Source organism: Microtus oregoni, unplaced genomic scaffold (assembly GCF_018167655.1).
Source record: "Microtus oregoni isolate MIOR12 unplaced genomic scaffold, Mior012 000050F_ref0000143, whole genome shotgun sequence".
NCBI classification, from domain to species: Eukaryota; Metazoa; Chordata; class Mammalia; order Rodentia; family Cricetidae; genus Microtus; species Microtus oregoni.
This window is the reverse complement of record NW_024543256.1, coordinates 12,720,251-12,741,654: the sequence shown is the minus strand read 5'-3', so window position 1 is coordinate 12,741,654 and position 21,404 is coordinate 12,720,251. Positions and strand designations below refer to the sequence as shown.

The 21,404-nt window shown below is 37.1% G+C and overlaps 1 protein-coding gene across 1 annotated transcript in view; it reads right to left on the bottom strand.

Moving 5' to 3' along the window:
- Positions 1-20,951, bottom strand: part of LOC121437191 (nik-related protein kinase-like) — a 97,972-nt gene extending 77,021 nt beyond the window's left edge. Inside the window, exons 1-2 of the mRNA XM_041637044.1 lie at positions 20,895-20,951; positions 14,176-14,241 (exon numbers count right to left, since the gene is read on the bottom strand). Coding sequence (XP_041492978.1) covers positions 14,176-14,241; positions 20,895-20,951 — 123 coding nt within the window. The remainder of the gene's footprint in view (positions 1-14,175; positions 14,242-20,894) is intronic.
- Positions 20,952-21,404: the final 453 nt, after the last annotated feature.

Below are 21,404 nucleotides of genomic sequence, written 5' to 3'. Positions count from 1 at the left end.
CTGTGTGCCTCAGATGGAAGACTCCTTCTTTCCTCCTTGAATTTTGATGAATATCAATAAAACTCCTTTACATAAATTGATTAATATTGTTTACTCATGGCTATCACTCAAAAGATCTCAGAGAAACATTTGAATCACATTTAATTTCCAAAGAAATTATGCTCCCCTGGTAGAGGAACAAAAGCTAGTACTATCAGCCTGTATTAACATTTTAATGATTGACAATCTGGTACAGAAGCAGGGGGAAAGTGAGATATTTCACCTTCAGCTCTCTGGAAAGAAGTAGGATATGTAGATCAGAGCTGCCTGCAAACTGGAGTAATAATTAGTATCTGGAAGCCTTGCATGAGTGTACATTAACAAAGAACATGAATTTTCTATAAAGCATTAGGTTTTACGTCCTTACTTATTTGACTTTAAGCATGTAATTTCCCTGTTGAGGGCTTGGACTTTTTATTCATAATTTTTGTTTTTTTTTTTTAAAGACAGGGTTTCTCTGTAGCTTTGGAGCCTGTCCTGGAACTAGCTCTTGTAGACCAGGCTGGCCTCAAACTCACAGAGATTCGCCTGCCTCTCCCTTCCGAATGCTAGGACTAAAGGCCAGCAAAGAACTTTGATTCTTCCCAATCTATATCAGCTTTCAGAGAAGTCATTATTTTATTTTATTTTTGAGATAATAATGTAAATACATCATTTCTCCCTTCCATTTCCCCCTTCCTGCCCCTCCCATATACTCCTTTCTCCCCCCAAGTTCATGATCTCTTTTTTCATTAATTGTTGTTATATACATGTGTATATTTGTATACACATGTTCCTAAACATAAGTGGCTCAGTCTATATACTGTTACTTGTATATATGCTTTTGAGGCTGACCATTTGATACTGAATAACTATTAGCATTGCTTTTCCCAGAGAGCCCTGTTTTTTCCATTCTAAGCATTCCTTAGTTGCCTGGACCTCTATCATTTCCCCCATCCTCAATGAAAATAAAGATGTTGTACAATTTCTAGCATTGGTGAAAAGTTTTTGCATGTTCTTTCAGGGATAATAACAACTATGTTACATAATGAATTTCCCCATTCCCATTGTTTTGTAAAACTGAGCTTAAAGGAGGTGAAGTGACCCACCCCCTAGCCATTCTACTTGTTAAATTCAGACCTGTATGATACCAAAGCATGTGTTCCCACTGTGGCATAGGGACCAGAACAAATTTAATTACAGAAATAAGTTTTCTGCATTGAATTTGTTAGCAACGTGGAGTTTAATCCAGAAAACAGTTATCTTCCTGGGCAGAACTCCTATCAAGAACATTAGTCTCTTAAGTAGTATACACATCTACTATCTAATTAATTGTGAGAAAGCTTTTCCCTTTTAATCTGTATAGCACAATATCAATAACATATCTAATTTGTTTCTGTTCTGGTTAGCTTCAAAATACATTTTGCACTGGACACTTTGCTGTTGAAGTGTTTGACATAAAATTTATTCTTTTTTTTTAAAAAAAAACTTGTTCTAAAGAAAACAATTCTAAAGGAAACAAACAAGTAACATTCATAAAACTAATTCATGGGGTTGATATGAGAAAGAAAATTGTTTAATTCCCATATAGTATATAGAATATCTGGCATATAGCAATCAATTAAAGTTATTATGTATTTTTGTCACCTACAAATAAAAATTTAAGAATTTTATCTACATATTACCTTGATAAACTATCTCTACTTTAAATTAATAACTACTTTTCATGATCCACTAGGAAGAAAACTGATGATGTTAGAGGGACCAACAAATGTCCCTAAGATGGTGACACTGCTCAGGGTTCTTCTTTCCACTGGGACTCAGCAATTGCTTACTGGTATAACTAGCAATGCCACATGACCTAGAGAGCTGTTTTGGTGTTCTTCCTAAAATTAAAGATACACTATTTTTCTGGAGACTGTCAGTAGTAGTGGAGGGAGCATCTCTAGACCATGCTGATATAATTTTAGAAAGGGTGAAGTAATGGCTAGTTTTAAGCAGCATTGCTGCTAGTCTACCTCCATTCCATGCTATACACAAGCTTATTCGCAACCTGTATATGTTTCTGTTGGTTAAAAGTACTAGTACCATATATAGAATAAGTGATTTATCACAACTCAAAAAAATGGACTATATCTGATTGAGTTCTAAGCAACACTAATCTTTGGTGGCCAGTCTGCTTGGCCTCTGTCATAGAATAGATGGTCTTTCAGCAGAAGAAACACCAACATTATCGATTTTTATTAGTTGCAATCATACTAAGTGATTAGACCCATTATGAGGTGCAATGAAGCTGGACAAAGACTGACAAGTTCGCCAGTTCAGAGCCCATCGACATACACAGTAAGAAAGAAAAAACACACAGTAACTTAGGACGGCTACAATTGTCTTAGACAGCCTAGTAGAGTGAGCAGGCAAGTCTTCTCCTTTGTTTGCCAAGGTGAAAACTCTCCTTTGCTTGCTTCGGCCCTTCAGTGAGGAAAAAATTATTCACCTGGACTTAGTGCCCCCTCCAGCTGCCAGCAAAGCAGCTTTGCTATGGAGAGCACAAAGAAGAACAAGACAACATTTGCTAGAAGCAGGGAGGAGTAGCAGCTGTTTCAGGACTAGAAGAGCAGCCCTCCCCACCCTTTGGCAGCAGTTTTAGTTAAGCTGATTCAGCATTCCTCGCCATACCATAGCAGGTGGGTAAGACAGGGCCCCTCTTACTTCTTAATATAGGGCTAGCGGACAATAGATTTGTGGTTGGCTAAAGCTGGTACTGCATAACGCTGGCAGCTAAAGCACAGGACTTGCCCGGCTAGACTCTAGTTTCAGGTGGACAGCTGTGCTTGGAGTAGAAGTATATACCTTTGGGGCATACTTGGAGTAGAAGTATATACCTTTGGGGCAGACTGGCCCTAAAATTATGCTCTGTTCCAAAAGATTCCAATTTAGCTGAAAGTTGTGGGCCAAATCGGCAACTCTAGTTCTGAAGACTCTTAAATTCCTCTATTCCTGTCCTTTTACCACACATGCTTTCTTTTCTTTCCCTTTTAAAGCCCTACCTGTTCATCAAGGCATTGAAATATAGCATTTAAATAAAGAAAACCAGAAAATATACAATAAACCAACAAATTTGTTTTGGTATACTGCTTCTGCAGAGAAGATTAAAGAAATGATAAATATTATCTAGCCCTTGTCCTCATGGCTGTTTTTCAATAAATGTCTCAATTAGGAATCAACAAAGTTATTTAGTTTACCTCTCATTCTGCATATTTTAATGCAAGTATAAGGCAAGTCCTATAAACCTAGCGACATATCCTCAGAAAATAAATCTTTATTGCTATAACTCATGCATCTAAATTTTACTCATCCATGAAGTGAGTGGTAGTCTCGACAAAAATAACTCAAAAGATAATTCAAAACACCACCAGAATCCCAAAGGCACTAGTATTTGCAAAGTTGAATATAACTACCAAAAAAACTGGTATAGAAAAGCAGGTTCTTTGCCTCCTATAATATTGAAAACATACATACAAGTAACATTATTCAGACTGAACAGATTATCTTTAAGAAAATAAATGTACATATGTATACATACATGCATGTAACAATCAATGAGAAAGTGGCCATGAATTTGCAAGAGAGCACGGGGTTATATGGGAGTGTTTGAAAGGAGAAAGGGAAGAGAATTGTTGTTAATTATATTATAATTTCAGAAATAAAAAAGTTAAAAAATATAAATTATCCTATTTTATAATGTCTGAAAGGCCTTATAACAGTTTTAACAGAATTACTGGCATAGTTGTTTTGCCATTTTTTCTAAACATTATCTTGCATAGATTAATTAGCTATGTTTCAATGGGTTCTGTAAACCCTCCTCCAACTTCACATACTCACACATGTCATTGGTACTGTCAAATATGGAGGAAATTGGGGAAGGTTTATCTGTAAAGTTCTGGCTTCATGCCAGAGTATCCCATCTAGAGGGCATCAGGGAAAGATGCTGACGGTAAGTTATTGTTCTGGAATCTTCTTCTCTTGATTCTAGGCATTCAGATTTGTCTGAGAAGTCCCCAAAACCATTTAGGGTACAATACAAAAAACATCTATGTTCTATTTTAGTAAGGCTATATATACCAGTTACCAATAAACATATTTAATAATTTCTTCCAAATAACCAGTCACTTAATTCTACTTGTGTATTTTCAATGGTGGTAGTACGTTGTTGTGAAATCAGTTGAAGTGATTCTCCACTGCCCTGGCTGGAGTAACCAGGGCCTCTGCACTCTAACAATACCACACTATTTTATTTTCCATTTCAACTAGTTTGCACACTTTTGTTCATGCTGATTATTTCTTCCACTACTATTCAGAAGTGGATATGTCTACTTCACACCAAGTACAATATGTTTAAATGAGTGAAAGGGTTATAAATCAAGCATACATAATCTCTCTCTCTCTCTCTCTCTCTCTCTCTCTCACACACACACGCACACACACACACACACACACACACACACACACACACACACAGAGTTTGACTAATAGTAGCATTCTGGGACCTTGCAGCTGGAAAAGCACCCAGTAAACCCAGACAAGTTTGTTATCAATGAAGAGAGAGGGAGTGGGAAAGAGAATAAAAGAGAGGCAGAAAGGAAAGAGACCAAAGCAGAGTGGGAAGGGGGAGGGACGAGGAGAGTAGCAAAAAAAAAAAAAAAAAAAAAAAAAAAAAACAAAACAAAACAAAAAAAAACTACACTACTAAATTTTTTAGAGTTTTCTATTTTGGGTCATTTAATTTATTTTAAAGCATAATAAAATTTAGTATAGTTAAGAAGCTGGCGAGTATGGGTAGAAGTTGAAGGGAAGCAAGGACATTTGTATGTTCTTATTTATTTGTGTTTTTCTTCCTAATGGCTGCCAATTTTCCAAGTCAGGAAATATTTGTACATGCTCTAGACATCTTCCTGAAGGTATGAAGCTCTCTTGAAACCATCTTATTTGGCCATGCCAACAACACTACAGCAAACTACAGTACCCTGCGAAAAAAATATACTCTTTCAAGCTTTCTAAATGACTCATTCAGAAGAGAGTAATAAAAAGTAGAGCTAATATTTCCATCCTTTGGAAATATTTATCTCTACACAGTACCACCTTTTTTAAAAAGTCAGAATAGAAAGTTACTTAGGTGGCATAATTTGAAAGGCTAAGCAGGGTGTCATTATTCCTTCCCATCAAGGTGCATCTGCAGAGAGCTCCTAATAAAGTGCCATTTGTGAGGAAGTCATTTCTGTACACATCCTTTAGGGCCAACAGAAAATGCACTAAGCACTATGGGTATAAGGTACCATGCTTGTTCCAACGAGAATTAAAAAGTGGTTAAAAATTATTTCCTGGATGCACCCCTTCTAAATCATAATCTCTTTGTTAAATGATAATTCTTAAGGTAAAATGGAAACATAAATGTGGACAATAGAAAATCGACCAGGAAATTTTCTCTTGTTATTTGTTCTTGATGGCCTTCTCTCCTCACATGTGCAATTAACTTCTTTATGCAATCCAGAAGTACAGTCAAAATTTTATAAACCGTATAACTGGATCCCTGCTCTCTATAGAATTTCCATAGCAGTTTTAAAGACTAACTAACCTTTCGCCATCCACTCCAAGCCTTCTCGCTGGCTTTATACTGTCATTGCAACACTGTTTTGTGACAAGGTGGGAAGAATTTGGCTGATTACAACTCTTATAGAGGCTAAGCACTAGGGAAATCATGAGCAGTAAGTTCTGTTGAAACCTGCACCCCCATCTGAAGAGACAATATAAGAGACATCTGAAAAGGTACATCTGGTTCTCATCTCCACATCTGCAATGCCAAAGCTTTCCCTCTATGTCCACTTGCTCAACTCTCACCCTCTGCCACTGTCTAACCTTCCAAGCTATGGCCACTTAACCCTTATGTGCATTTTTTTTCTGTCTTTTCTGGGAGAAGTTATGTTCTTAAGCAGAGAAAAGGGTCTCTAAGCTTTCTACAGTCTAATCTTTACACGTTACTAGATGTATATCAACAGATACATTTAGTACATACACTTAAGAGTGTTGATTTTAGTTTTATTTTATTAGTTCTTTAAGAATCCCACTCAATGTTTTTGATCATATCTGATCCCTACCCCAACTCCTTCCATATCCATTCCTCCTTGTCCTACTTACCATCATGCCCATCTTTTAACAAAGCCATCAAGTCATGCTAATCTATTTTGTGTGTATACAATATTATATACATATATTATATAACATATAGAAATTGCAAAGTAAACCCCAAATTTCCTCAATCCTGGGATGTGTGCTCTTAGCTATACTATATTATAGATTTTTGTCAGTTTGTTCATTATCTCTTCCATCTTCTGTGTTCTAATGTGTGAATGAGCAAGACACTCAAATCACAGTGCTCTTGTGAGTTAGAAAGGTAATAATTAAAAGTAAGAGCTAGGAACAGTGCAATGTGCTGTTTAGACCTTGAGGTCACACTTGCTAAAAGTAGATAATATTTCAATAATATATTGCAGTATTTTTCTCCAAGTCAAGAAAAGTTGTCCTTCTCTGAGGACTCTTAGGCCTGTACTTTTTTTTTATCATGGTGGCGCTTTTTTGTTTTTTGCTCTTCACAGTTAATGATTTATACAAAATGTCACTGGCATTGCTTAGACTATAATCAATCTTTTCTCCCCTCAGGGAACTCTGAACAATCCAACCTTCTTTTCCTATTCATAGAGGGACTCTGTCTAAAAAGACAAACTTATAGATGCTTTCTTATTTTATAATACAAATGACACATAAGCCACCACTATGATGCCATCATTTCCCCAACATCCCATTTTCCTCTTCTTTCTCATGCTTTTGTAGGAGAGCACTTTATTATAACATAGGTGTTGCTCAGCAGGGGAAATAAAACTGTAGCATAAAGACCTGTTGGTATATTTTAGTTGCCCTTTATATTGTCTTTAATTTTGCTAATTAAATGTAAGTTTTTAACCACCGAAATCACTGAGCAAAATCAATTTCTAGGAGCTTCCACGTTTTTTTACACTTCTCAGAGAGTCACAATGACATACTAATTTCTAATCACAAATATTGCACCATTCACAACAGTATCTTAGTTAAAGGTATACAAATATGATAGACTGTTGAGAAGCCTGAAAAACAAATAGGGCTCATTCTTATTTTATTGCATTATTTCAATAATGCAAGTGTTATTTTACAAAGTGTCTATTTAATAAAATGTGATGGTGACCTAGCGAGAAACTGGTAAAAGCTAAAATAAAGCCAAAGGAACTAAGTTTGCTCTGCTAATATGAAAACGATTTATATGTGTATTTAAAACTTGCTCTTCCATATATTATATTGAATACATTAATTATATTTTAGAGGCAGAAACTCATACATGACTTGTTCTTCTCTAACTATAATGTTAATGGCTTCTTTCTTCTTCAAGATTAATTGAGAAGCACAAGTTTTGATAATATGGGGGGAAGGCAAGCCTAAAATTCAGAGGCCTATATCCTTTACCACAGTTTGAGAGAGACACTGCCAAGATAGAAACACAACCTTTTCTCCAAGGCATGTAAGACTCAGTACTTTCCATTAATTTGGTCCTGAGTCTCAATTCACTTGGCCTATGCTGGTCCTTTTCACCACCATACTACAAATATTCAACCTCTGTTCCCTTAGTGAAGATGAAGTTGTTCTAGTAATCTCATTGGTCAGAACCTTCATTATACTTCGTATATTCTCCTCTTTGGCCATTCTAATTTTTCTCCCTTTTCTTCCTTTTATTCCTTTGTCAAACGGAAGTCTCAAATAAAAAAAGAAAAATTGTCTCCCCATAGGTTTCTGATTGTCTTATCACATTCTAATGAGCACAATATATGAGACAAAGTACGTAATCAATAACATTTTGGAAATTTCTATCATGAACATTTTAGACATTCGAAACAATGCTTTTTGTAATAGATACACTTAACATTTCTTATGCTAGGTCAGTCTGATGGTGCTTGAGAAGGACCAATTCTTACATCTGAGGCATATCATCACAAAGGAGCAAAGTGACAGAAAGGAGGCGACAGAACTGGGGTATTGTATGAGGAGGACACAATAGCCTGGTAGGCCTATGGTTTCAATTAAGCATCAGCTTCAGCTCCTGCTTCAGAGGCTTGCAATAGATGATAAAATACCCAGCGCTGTGTTCTCTGTGGGCACTCAAGTAATATTTGTTGGCTGACTTAATTGAGCTATATTTGCAAAATGGCAAGGATGTTAGGAAACTTTCCTACCTAAAAAGAAAGCATTCACAGTGCTAGACATTTGGTAGGCAAATAAACAGTATAATTTCAGCCTAAAAGGAAAAATATTCATTCTCTCATCCAATAGACCTAGTGGCTAGGCAACTAAAATGTCAGCACCATATTTCTGGAAATTAATTTTAAATATCATAAATTGTATGCCATCAACTTTGAAGACTTTTCTTTCCTTCCTTTCTTTTCCCATTCCTTGCTCTAAATTTAAATGCAGAAAATGCAGCTAATAAACCTCACTCTCGCCTGTATGAGAAGGACTGCAAAAAGAAGCAATGTGTCCAACAGTGCATATGAACAATTAAATTTAAGAGCCATGCATTGGATGGTGTTTTCAAAGAAGGTGTGCACAATAAGTGGTGCATTTCCAGAGCAGAACCAAGTCAGGAATTATTTACTATAATTTACCTGAATTAACCTTCTGACTAGCAACGGGCAGATTTCTCTAAGATCTCCCAAGGATCAACATCCAAGGTAAGCTTCAATTTCATCTACATAAATTTTTACTATATTTCACATGAATTTTCCTTTGCTTGAAACAGTTGCCTTGAGACATTTAGCTCCTTTAATTGTCTTCCACACATCTAAATGGTAATGTAGGAGTGGGTTTCAAATGTGAGAAGTACAGTTGAGATCTCATGAAGGCCAATGTCATTTAATTCATTCTGAAAATCCTGTTGACTGTTTCACTAATATTACATACCTATGCATATTTGCATTCTTCATATTCTTACTGCAATTTTTTACCTGTGCAATGGCTAATAATTACTCGGCTAATAATCAAGCCTATCGTGTGGTGAAACAGAGGAAGAAACAGAAAACCACACTGAAGAATATTTTGTTTGGTGAACTAAAACATAGAACTACTGCAACAAATTGGCACTAGCCAATAATCAACTTGTAGTGTGTAAGAAGACAGAGGGACTACAGGATTGTTGTCATTATTTTAATGATAGTACAACTTGCTACATTACATGTGGTGTCAGGCACTATGTGAAGTGCTGTATCTCAAAGCTCAAAGCACAAGAAACTTTGACAATTATCGTGTCTGAAACATTTATATTATTGTTGAATATATATGCTTAGAAAATTAAGGTGACATGCTTAGTGTAAGTTAACATGGTCAAGTTGTCAGTATCCCTCCTTCCTCCCCAAAGGGTCTTGGTCTCTTGCTCAGTATTTCATATAATTACCGAGGCTCGTCTGTGTACATTGCTCCTAGAGAAATTTGAGTATTATCCTGCATCATTGAAGAACGAATTGCAATATATTTTTACCATCTCTGGAGAGGTGAGGGGTATCACTCATATGCCATAGTGTACATACAGAGACTGGAGAACACCTTTGTAGATTTGATTCTCTCCTACCTTCATACCGACTCTGGGGGTTGAACTAAGGTCATCAGGTATACACTGTAAGCACCTTTACCCACTAAGCTAGCTTGCCAGCCCATATCCTATTTTCTTTTTGCAGATATACCATCTCATAGCCAAATATTAAATATCCTTCCAATTGAACTTGCTAGTTAGACGCTATGAGACTAGTAGTTAAAGGTAAAGAGAAAAATATCATTTCTAACCCCACTGGGGGAAAGGGGAAGAGCTGTACTTCTCTCTCTCTCCTAAAATGAAGAAGGAAAAGGAAACCCAAAATTTCGAGTGAAGTTTGTATTGGCAGGAAGAAGGATAGAGAGGGAAGATAGCTGTCTAATTAGAAGACGGGAAGGAGAAGAGTTACAAGGTAGAACACAGTGAAAGTCAGTCTTCATTCCTATGTGCACAGACCTCAGCAGACAGCTGGAAACCTGTCAGAGAAGGAGGCCTTGGAAACAAGCTGGAAGACATTGGAGAGACTTTTAACCAAAACAAACAACAGCAGGGGATGTGGTTGGCAGCACCAAAAAAGCAAAGGACTCTGTGAGTCACTCACACAGTAACTTTGAATGGTATCATATCTCCATTTTGTTGTATAGGTTAGTTGTTTAACAGGTGGTACTATTGAATATAGAATAGATGTATATATGTAAAATTTAGACATGTGTTTTTATCTCAAGCATTTAATATTATAGACAGAAAAAATCTAGCAAAAATATAGACTAGAAAAATTACCCAATATCTTACTAAACTAAGGTTTACTCAGTATTTTTCAGCTGCATATTTAGTCATAACCATAATCAAGATGTAAGTGTAATAATGACTATATCATTCTGTTCTGTCATTTTACAAAATACTGCTTTACAATACAGTGAAATACCAAGCATAAGGTTATTCTTTCCATCACTTTTTTTTGTATTATTTACAGTGTTACTGAATTTTTCTTTGTGGAAATAATTGTAGCAATAATGACAGTAATAGCCGTTTTAACAGAAATCTACCATATGTCAAACGTTCTATAACTACTCTTTCTAAGTTGTATTCAAGTCTGCAAGGTAAGGAGAATGAGCTCTCTCTTATAAACAACAAAAGAAATGTGTAATCGGAGGTTAAGTGACTGATTCACTGCCAGAGCGCTAAGCTCTGAAGTAGAGCTGCCTGGTTCAATGGTGCTGTGTCCTCACCACAATAAGCCAACTTTCCACTGCAGGGAGTATCTTAATTCTTCTAATTTGGAGTGTTCAATTATACACTTCTAAAAGCAGAATTATTAGTGTAAAGAGGAGAATCACTTTAAAACTGATGAACACTTACTCCATGTTGTTTTCTATGAGGGTAATATTACTGTATCTTTCTGCAGAAAGAAATTAATTTGAGATATAATAAAAAGGGGTAAAGTCATGTGTGAGTGACAGAAAGACAACTTTATGTTGTAAATAGAGCTTTAATCATCAATGTCACAAAACTGGGTTCTGTTTAGAAAACCCGAGAATGAGAAATATTTTTTACCTCTGGATCTCAATAGGTTCACATAAAATCTACACAATGAATGACTGCATCCTGAGCTCTCATTAAAAGAAATTCAGGCAGACTGCTCGCTTTGAATTAGGATATGAATTCCAGAAAGAGAATCACTCCTAGCCTAACAGCAAGAAAAAAAAATCAAACAATCTACAAAATCACACTTTTTTAATCTAGAAAGAAGTTTCAAAGCAGTCAACAAACCTTAAGTCTGAAGAAAGGCGTGGACTCACCTATGGCCACAGGGGGAACAGACATACATAGAAGCAGACATGAAGAAGTCATGTATTTTTTAAGTGAATTACTAAAGGCCAAGCACGAATCTGCAAAAATCTCAGTAAGTGAGATACAGGATATAATTGCAGACATAAAAGCATCTCTGTATGGATTTATGGCACAAACATAATAAAGGAAGGTGCAACCCTACTAGGATGGGGCAAGAAAATGAACTACACAGGAACACACACACTCTCTTTCTCTCCCTCCCCCCTCATATACACAAGACTTCAGAAACTATGGAAACCAGATGGAAATGGAGTAACGTGTTTATATTGCTGAGAGAAAATGTCAATAGAGCTCCTATGGCTGTAAATATCTTCCAGAAGTAAAGAAGTCGTGCATTTCATTAGTAGAAACCTCAAACTATAAGGGACATTAAGGCCTTCGGTCTTAAGCTCTTCATACCAGATACAGAATTGAATTTTTATAAAAAAATAAAAATTTTAGAAATGACTAAATTAAATGTTAATATAAAAGGCATTATTTTTATTTTGTCTAAGGAACTTGACCATCCAACCCCCAAAAACAATAAGCATAGAAACAGTGAATATATAAATAAATTTATAGCACAATAGTAATTATATGTAAAAACAAAATTCATAATAATCATAATCATCGCACATCATCTGGTATACCACACAGCTGAGTGTAAGAACATTCCTTGACTTTCATTAACATAAAAATTATATTAAAGTCTTTATTGTGGTGATAGCTATATGACTATAAATATTTGTTTAAACTTATGAGTAAATTTTATTAATTTTATACTAAACCCGGAGTTGTTGTTTTTTTAATAAATTATCATGCATAACATACCTTTTTTTTTACCTTTTTGACTGTTCTTCTGGTCAAGACATCACAGCTCTGATGTCCTCTGATGGATGTTCAATTCTTACCTTACTTGCATCATTTGGTGATGGAGGAGTTGCTATACTTCTTAGTCAGAGGAATTACAAATGCATATATACATATATACATATGTCTCAGGAACTAAAATATCTATGGAATATACATATTCTAGATGTATCTGTCACAAAAAGGTATTTTGCTGCCCATGTCTATGGTATTTTATCATTGTATCAGGAGGCAAAAGTGAGAATATTAGCAAGTATGAAATAAAAATTAGCATAAGCAATATACTTGGCTCTGTGCCATTAATACTGTCTGTAGCTAATCGATTCTGTTTATTTGAAGAAAAGGAAACTTTTGTCCTTTTGATTATCATTCTCTCTGTTTTTCGTACTTGCTAAGCTTCTCTCTGTATGTAGGGCTTGCCAACATTGCTCTTGCTACTCTTTGGAATGTACTTTGGTGAAAAAATTTAATAAGCATCTCTCACTCCAATATTGGTAGATAAATTAGAGAAGACACCTCATGCCCTTCTAGAGGGCACCCTTGTGTCAATGGGAAAGATGTTTTCTTTAGGTCTATATTAGGACACTGCTACGCAATGCATATAACTATGACCTGCGATCAGTGGGCAGTTAGGTTAGCTAGTAGGGACACTGCTATTGGTTTCAAGGGAAAGGCCTTAGAAAAAGAAGTGCTTCCTTGTGCACAACCTTATATTTTATAACATATGATAGAGAACTAGAAATTTACCATACTTTTGAGTACAAGAAGCAGGCTGGACTAAGGCGACAAGGCTATTTGCAAGTCTTTATTATTGTCCTGCCCTGGTGGAATGTCTTAATATCCACCATGACAGCACTTCATTCTTTATCCTCCTGATATCAGTTTTTAACTCTTTAGGAAGTGGGTCAGCATTGATCCTTTAATATAAAGGAATTTTCATGTTTTATCTATCTATATTGCTAGGAATTTTCTAACAGTTAATGCATGACAATTAAAATTATAAAGCTGTCTGTTTACTTATATACTATATGTGGGTGTTTTAAAAAAAGCCTCTCTGCATATGCATACTTGACATGTTTCAATATTGTAAGGCTCAAAGAAGCAGGACTTACACTTGTTTCATTCATTAGTTCATCCCGAGAGATTATCATAATTCCTGTGACAGACTTAAGTTTTTAATATATAATTATTAAGTAAGTGTAGCACCCCCCCCACTGAGATTGAGTTTCTCTGTGTAACAGGCCTGGATGTCCCAGAACTCACTCTATAGACCAGGCTGGGTTTGAACTCACAGAGATCTGCTTGCCTCTGCTTCCCAAGTACTGGAATTAAAGGTGTGTACCATGGAAAGTGTAGCATTTCTTGAGAAATTAGCAAATTTTACACATTTGCAGACTCGTGTGCATTAATATAGAAAATTAATAAACTTTGCCTATCCATAATAAAACATTCAATTTAAAGTTGAAAATAAATAACTAAAAATCATTAATACATATTATAACACAAATGATATTATTATTTTGGCACATTCTATTTGGTTTTTTCCCCTTTCAGTCGAAGAGTCTTATTTTTGCTTTTAATTTTGCATCTTATGTTCATTGCTTCAATATAGATTTCTCAATCCATTTTTGCATCAATAAACAGTAAATTTTTAAACCTCATATTTTAAATTGATTCGCCTATCAGATTTATGCATTGTACTTTATACGCTGTATTTTATTGGCATTGTTAGGGTTTAACTCACAATTGCTGTTATTAGAAAATTAAGCATGAATAAATAACCTAGTTCCACTTACCAAATAGATTCTTCCATAAGTACCAAGACCAATGGTTTTATCTAGTGAGAATATTCCAGTTGGATCCTACAAAATGTAGAACAAAAATTATCAGTTTTCTTGAAAAAAATCTGCATTGTTCCTTTAGAATTTATAAAACAAAAGGCACTCCCTAGAACATGTTCTTTGATGAACCCACATCCCAAAAGAAATAAGTAAAAATGTCCTTAGACTGAGTATAGTCACTTTTACATGCATCCTCATGGATTATCTTCCTATTTTCCAAAAACATGGTTCAATAAATTTAATTTTCTTAATCAATAGCAGAGATTTTAGAAAATTTTGTATGAATCATGAGTAGATATCATGTCATACACAGAATGGTAGAGACATTGGCAAATACTTGCAAATCCAGAAAGTGTATAGAACACAAATATTTAATGATATTATAAAATAATTTTATCACTATAAAAATGCAAGATAAAAAATTATAAACAGAAAGCTACTTAGTGTAAGGAGCATCCACGAAGAAAGTCATAGATTTCTTAAGATTAGTATGATATTTACCTGGTCTAGCAAAACTGTCAGGCAAATGACAACTCTGGCTCAACCTTAGTCACACACAAAGCAGTCAGAACAACGGAGTTTTAGCTCCAGAGACGCTATTTACTAACTATACAACTTTGGGTAGTTTATTTATTCTCCTGGGTTCCTTTAGCCCACGTGGAAAATAAAGACATTATGTCCAGTGATTTCTGAGTTCTAATATCTTATAAGAAAAAAAAAACAGGTTCTTTGATCCTAAAATCGAGACGTTTCCCCAGTATTGACAAAAACATTGTTAACGCAGCAACCCAGAATCCTACTTCCTTAAAACACTAATTGAAGTTGATATCACAATAAAGTCATGATTATAAGCAAGTAAATCAAGGTACATCTTCCTATTGAAAGTTTAAAAAAATGTTGAAAGGACAGCTTTTAGTATTTGAGAAGTCTATCTCTTATCTAGTATGACTCTCAGCTTTTTCTATGACTCTCGGCAAGGTTTATGGGGAAGAGGTAAATGACACAGGAGTTAGTAAGAACCAGCTTTTAGGGACTATCACTTTAGCATATTTCGTTCAAAGAGATCATTGAGAAGCTTTTTTTACACTATTAGCAATTCAAGAGAAACAACAACTGTTCACTTTTTTAAAAATCCATTAACTTATTTTTTCATTTCCTCTCTGCTGTGTGTGGACATGTTCATACCTGCCATGACACACAGAGGGAGGTCAGAGGACAACTCCTGAGGAGTCTGTTTTTTGACCTAGTAAGTTCCGGGGACTGAAGTCCAGTCTTCAGACTTGGGGGCAAGCATGATTACCTCCTGAGTCATCTCGCAGGGCCAGGTTCCTTCTTAAAACAATCAAGTTAGCTAACTCGTATTGGGTAAGCTATTGTATTTATAAGTGCATTTGTGTTTAGCGTGATAAAGACGCCATTTTAGGCAACTCTCATATTGTCTGTCAATATAGCTGGTATCTCTGAATTTTCAGAAAAAGTCAGACATTTATCTTATCCTATTTCTGCCTACAACAATAAGTATGTCTTATATGAGATTTTGTCAGATGTCTACTCAAAAAAAGAAAGTGAGGAGCTGTAAAGTGCAAACCCCAGAACCCTCATTTTAGCTTCCTTAACATTGCCAGAAATCTGTTTTCTAGTCCTGACAATGACACCATCTTAATTACCCTAACACTAACTTTAAATAAAATAATACATTCTTAAACTTCAAGTTTTAAAAGCATATCAAACTTAGTCTTCCTATGTTTTAAGGCTAATGTTTTCACTCAGTTTGTGTAATGTTGTTAATCCATGTCTCATCTGCTTTACAACTAAATGCTAACTAAACTCAAGTAAAAAGAGGGAAAACTGATTTTTAAATTAATACTTCAGTCATTCCACTTTTATTTTGGATTATAAAAAAAGAAACCCAGATTCCTAGATCTTCTCTCAAAAAGTGAAATTTTAAAAAAAGGGGAGGGGTCAACTTATTTCTGAGCCAGAAACCATTAGGCAATTTTTAAAAACTATTTTTCACATACTTCGACATATTCAAGTTAAAAATCCCTAATTGAGTTGCCCTTGGAAGCTGGAATTTGAGAGCTGTTTCTTCTGAAGGCAGGAGGAGCTGGAAAGACTGAGACCACAGGGGCTCACTTTCTTAAGGGTGTGTGGTGGAAGGGTGCACAAGAACCACTAGAAGGCAGTGTTTCCTGGTCAAGGAAGACAGTCCTAGCTTGATCAATAAAACTAAATGCGCTATACAAAGGGAGAAAGAAAAGCAATCCACGATCAACACAGGCAGCAGAGTTTCCAATGTACTTACGTTCACTTAAAGGTTAGGGAACATGTTCCACGGCTTACACAGCAAAGGGTGGGAATAAACACTGGGAGTATAGAGAGATGGCAGAGGATTTCTTCCACGTGCTTTAATGGTACAAAAAGTGCTTTTAAGTAAAGAACTTGTGGGTAGAGTTCCTAAAATGTTGGTTCGAATGAGCTAAATACTAGAGCAAAACTCAGAGACAATGGCTAGGATGAGCTTCACAATCAAATCAGAGCTTAGAGAAGAAAACCTTTATAGATGACTACTTCGTAATCCATGGCTTGGCTGTCTATTCCCTCCACAAGACTCATTTAGAAATCTTGTTTAAAAATAAAGAATCCTTAGGCTAGTAGGAGATTATGAAATCAGAATTCCCTTGGACAGACAGTTCTTTTAAGATACCCAGATGATTCTCAATTCATGTACCCTGTGTGTGCACTACCATGAGGAACAAAACCTGTGCTAGGGACAAGGAATGTGGCTCAGAAAATAGATTGAACTGCAAGGTCAAGCCGAAGCAGTATTCTCCATGTAATGGATGTTATGCTGGCTGTTTCAAACCTGGTGCCCTCGAAGGCAAGAATTGGTTTCCACACAGTAGCTGAGGAACTTGGTCAAGTGGGAAGCGTCTCAGGACTGAATGCGGAACTCGGGTTTTGCCTTCTTAGTGAAGAGTGGGGAAACTGGATGTTATAATTAAATATAAGCCTAATGTATTTCAAATATAGCATTTGGATCATGCACTATTTCGGATCACTTCTGCCACTACTGCCCTCAAAGCCTGTCTAATCCTGACCCCAATATAGATTAGGAGTACATATGTCAGCGTCAAATACCAAGGGCAAAGCCACTAGGAATGTCATTACCATACTGGGCAGGAAATGCTTGGGGACAATCGTCGTGAGAGACCAGCTAGATTTGGCGAAGAAGAAGATTGAGTTATGCAGGCTTACTTGTCATACATACATATATAATAAATTATAAATTAATCAAAATGTAATATACAATTCAGTTATAAACACATACAACATTGCAATTGTCTCTGCAAAGAAAACATAAAATCACAAATCTCTGTACTTTTCTTCTCCTATAGGAAGTATACATTCAGTTAAAAATTGGGAAAAGTTAGAGCAGGTCATTAAAAAGTGTGATTATGTGGTGACCCATATTTACTACCAGTACATAGAAAATAAAGGCAAAAGAACTTGAAGCTCAAGAGCAGTGTTAGCTATAGAAATAGTTGGAAACCGGCCACGGCTACACGAAACCCTGTCTTAAAAACCAAGAGCAAATATGATTGAATTGATAATTGCAATGGCTTTCGTATTTTATGTCTCTAAGGCCCTATGCAAAAGGTTTGATAAGTACATCAAAACAACATTTATGATTGTGAAAGTTATATAATTTTTCTCTTCTACTTTCACTACTGATTAATGTTTCAGTATAAAACATTATCTAATTAAAAATACCACATAAATTTATATCACTTTTTGTTGTTTTGTGTCACAAAGAGAGTCTTTTTGGAAGCTCAGGCTATTCTAGAATACTATGTAGCCCACACGAGCCTCCAAGTCATGGTCCTTCTAATTCCATGGCTCAAATTCCCATCTGTTTCTTAGATTCTGAAATGTACTCCTGTTCAAGCTTATACTCTCTAGGGGTTCTGGTTTATGTTCATTTACTTGAACAATCACAAAGAGTATGTAATGTATAAATACCAAACCTATATTTACTTGTACTTCTAGACTCTTAAAGATTTACACATACGTTTCTGTGTGCCTGTGTGATATGGGAACGGGACCCAAGGCCTGTGCAAGCCAGGCGTGCACTCTACAGCTCAGCCAGGCCATACCCTGGCCTCCAAGATTCTTTGTGATCACTCTGGCCTTTCAAGGTTTGAATCTCTCATCATTATCTAGCTGTTTGCAAACTATTTCACTTAGCAGGAACATATGCCAATATTCTTCTGTCCTTCACATGTGTCCTATTGAAGATAACTATTGCAAGGGACACTCACTGCTCTGTGCCCTTTTCTTTGCTTGGTCAGGTCTCTCTGCGTCAAACTGCAAATGTCTATCTAACTTATCAATTCATCTATTCATTTGCTTACAAAGTCTTCAAATATAAGTTAAATGTGAAATAAACATTAAATGTAAAAAAAAAACAACTACACCTCGGTGACTGAAGAAACTGCAACTTTACATCTCTAAACATTTGATATAAAGAAAAATACTGACGAGCATGCCACTCCTCAGCAATATTTCTCTTCTTGGAATTTAGATCTAGGGAGAGGGGAGAATTACCCATGATTTGCTCAGATAGTACAGAAAATTACTCTAAAATAAAATTCTGAAATATAAGAATTTTCCTAAATTGAACCTTCCATGATGATTTAAAATGAGGGAAAATACCATTTTTACCCTATTTTTTGTGTCTTTTCCATTTTCCCAACATTACAAATCAATTTTTTTCTTTTTCTCCTGTACCCATTACCACCCTCACCCAATCTTGAGAATACTAATCTTCTAGTGAACTATAAAATCAAGATTTAAGCCTTTTTGCTCATCTCATGGACTCCCATCAGATCTCTATGTTCCAAAGCCATAACCAGGTGAGTGAATCCAGGGAATTTATCCCCATTGTTTGTGGGAATAGCACCTTTACGTTTTCTGCTATTGTAGTTCTTTGAGTTTGGAATTCCCTGTGCTATCATTTCTATCCTCAATTTGATCCTTTTCAGAAACCAGTTTATTTCAGCTTGTCCATGTGTGCTTCCACACCATGTGGATGCGCGCGTGTGCGCATGCACGCGTGCGCTCGCTCTCTCTCTCTCTCTCTCTCTCTCTCTCTCTCTCTCTCTCACACACACACACACACACACACACACACACATGCACGCATGCACGCACGCGCGCGCACATGGCACTGAGGAGGCAAGGAGGTCACTCACGGGCTTTAATCTTAGTTAGAATCAAATCAACTTTAGACTGCATTGAAAAATTCTGCTCAGAAGGCAATTCACCAACGGAAGCCTCCATAATCCAGACATCTCACGTGTCCATCCTGGAAAAGAAGTGATTTTAAGTGTATGTGGGATGAAAAATGGTTTAAGTTTTTTAAATTCTTTGATCTTATTTTATGAAGTTGCAACAATAACAGCAATTCTAACAATTGACATGTGACGGTTTTGTATTGATGCATGTTCTTTTACTTACTGATAACAGTTTGCTAAAATATTAGCCATGTAGATCACCTCCCCTCACCACAGACCACACCACATACTGTGAAATTATTAAAGGAGGCCTTGGGAGTGGCCCATTTTTAGGGAGTCAGGTATCTGCCATCATTAACAACACGTATCTTTAAATGCCAAACATTCACAAAATTAATTAAGTCACGATGACTTTGAATAGTCCTATAACCTCACGGTTAATATTTAGCTTTTCTCAAGGCAAGGAGGCCAATGCCCCGAACTCCACATGCTTGGCGATCATTCCAACACAGTGCCTGGTTAGTTCCCCTTTGGAGAGTCTAGCAGACGTTTGCATTCAAGATTGGGTGCAAGTGAAATGCCAATCTAAAAAGGGAACTTGAAAAATGGATTTGGGTGGGATCCAGTATCAGCCAGAAACCAGATGCCAATGAAATAAACGGTGTTGTTACAGTAGTAAGTCTGTTGTTTGCGATGGCTTTAATGGCTCACCAAGCAGTTTCAACGGGACACGGAGCAAAAGGAGACCCTGCGCATGATAACCACAAACAAAAAATTACATTTCAATATCTAGCGGTCATAATACATTGTTTTAAAAATTAAAAGGCCATGTTCAGAGTTCAGTTTTTATCCAGGCGGCGTCGAGTTCTTTTCGCTCCAGCAACACTAAGTCGAGAACATTCTCCTGGTAAGAGTAAAGTTTTAGAAACTGCTACTATAGTGTGACTACGATGCTTCATTTTTTCTAGTGCTCATTACTTTTTTTAAGGGCGTCACCCATAGGTACAGAGATCTCTTCGGTCCGGGGGGGGGGGGGGCAAAGGAGGTCGTCAGCCACTTGTCCGCTCTAGGAACCCTCCTATTACAGGTACCCGGGCGCTGCTAGACAATGCTGGCTCTAGTTAAGAAAGATCCCACACTTTAGCACCCACTTCTTTCTCCCCAACCTCACCCTGTCCCTTTGATTTTTGTGGCCTTCACCTCGGCCAGGAGCCCAGGGGCGCTGATTCCGCACAGGAGCTTCTCTGGCCCATCCTGAGCCACGGCCCTTCGAAGTCCTGGCCTAGGCACTGGAGGGTGTGGGCTTTCTTCCCCGGGCTTTGCAAGCCTGGGAAAGAAGCGCACAAGAAAGGCGATGGCCTGGTGTCCTTTACTTACCGGTAAATGGCCCAGATCTGTCACCTCCTTGTCCCTCCAACCCCCTGGTCCTGCCATGACTTCGAGAAGAACCGGAGCAGGAGACCGAGAAGGAGTCCAAGCAGGAGCGCTGGGACCGCGTCTCTGAGTTGAAGGAGGAAGAAGAGTTTAAGGGGGTCCCGGGAAGGGAGGAAGGGGTGGGCGAAAGGAGAGGGGAGGTGGGTTTGTGGCGTGGGAGAGGAGGGGGAAAAATGGAGTGGCAAAGAACAAGCTTAAGGGAGGAGGAAGAGGGAAGCTCGGAGTTTTCGAGAGGCGGGAAAGAAAGTTGGGCTAAGGGCAAGAGAAGAGAGCTCAGGCGTCTGTCCATCCGAAAGACGAAGAAGCCAGAAGGGTGCTCCACGGCCAGAGCGCAGGGCGGTCCGGGCAGGGTGCGCCTTTCAGGGTGAGGAGGGGGGCGGTGCAAGGCCAAGGGGCCCGGAGGAGCTCGAAGGGGATTGGTGGAATGTCACGTCGCCAGGTGGGCAGCCGCGC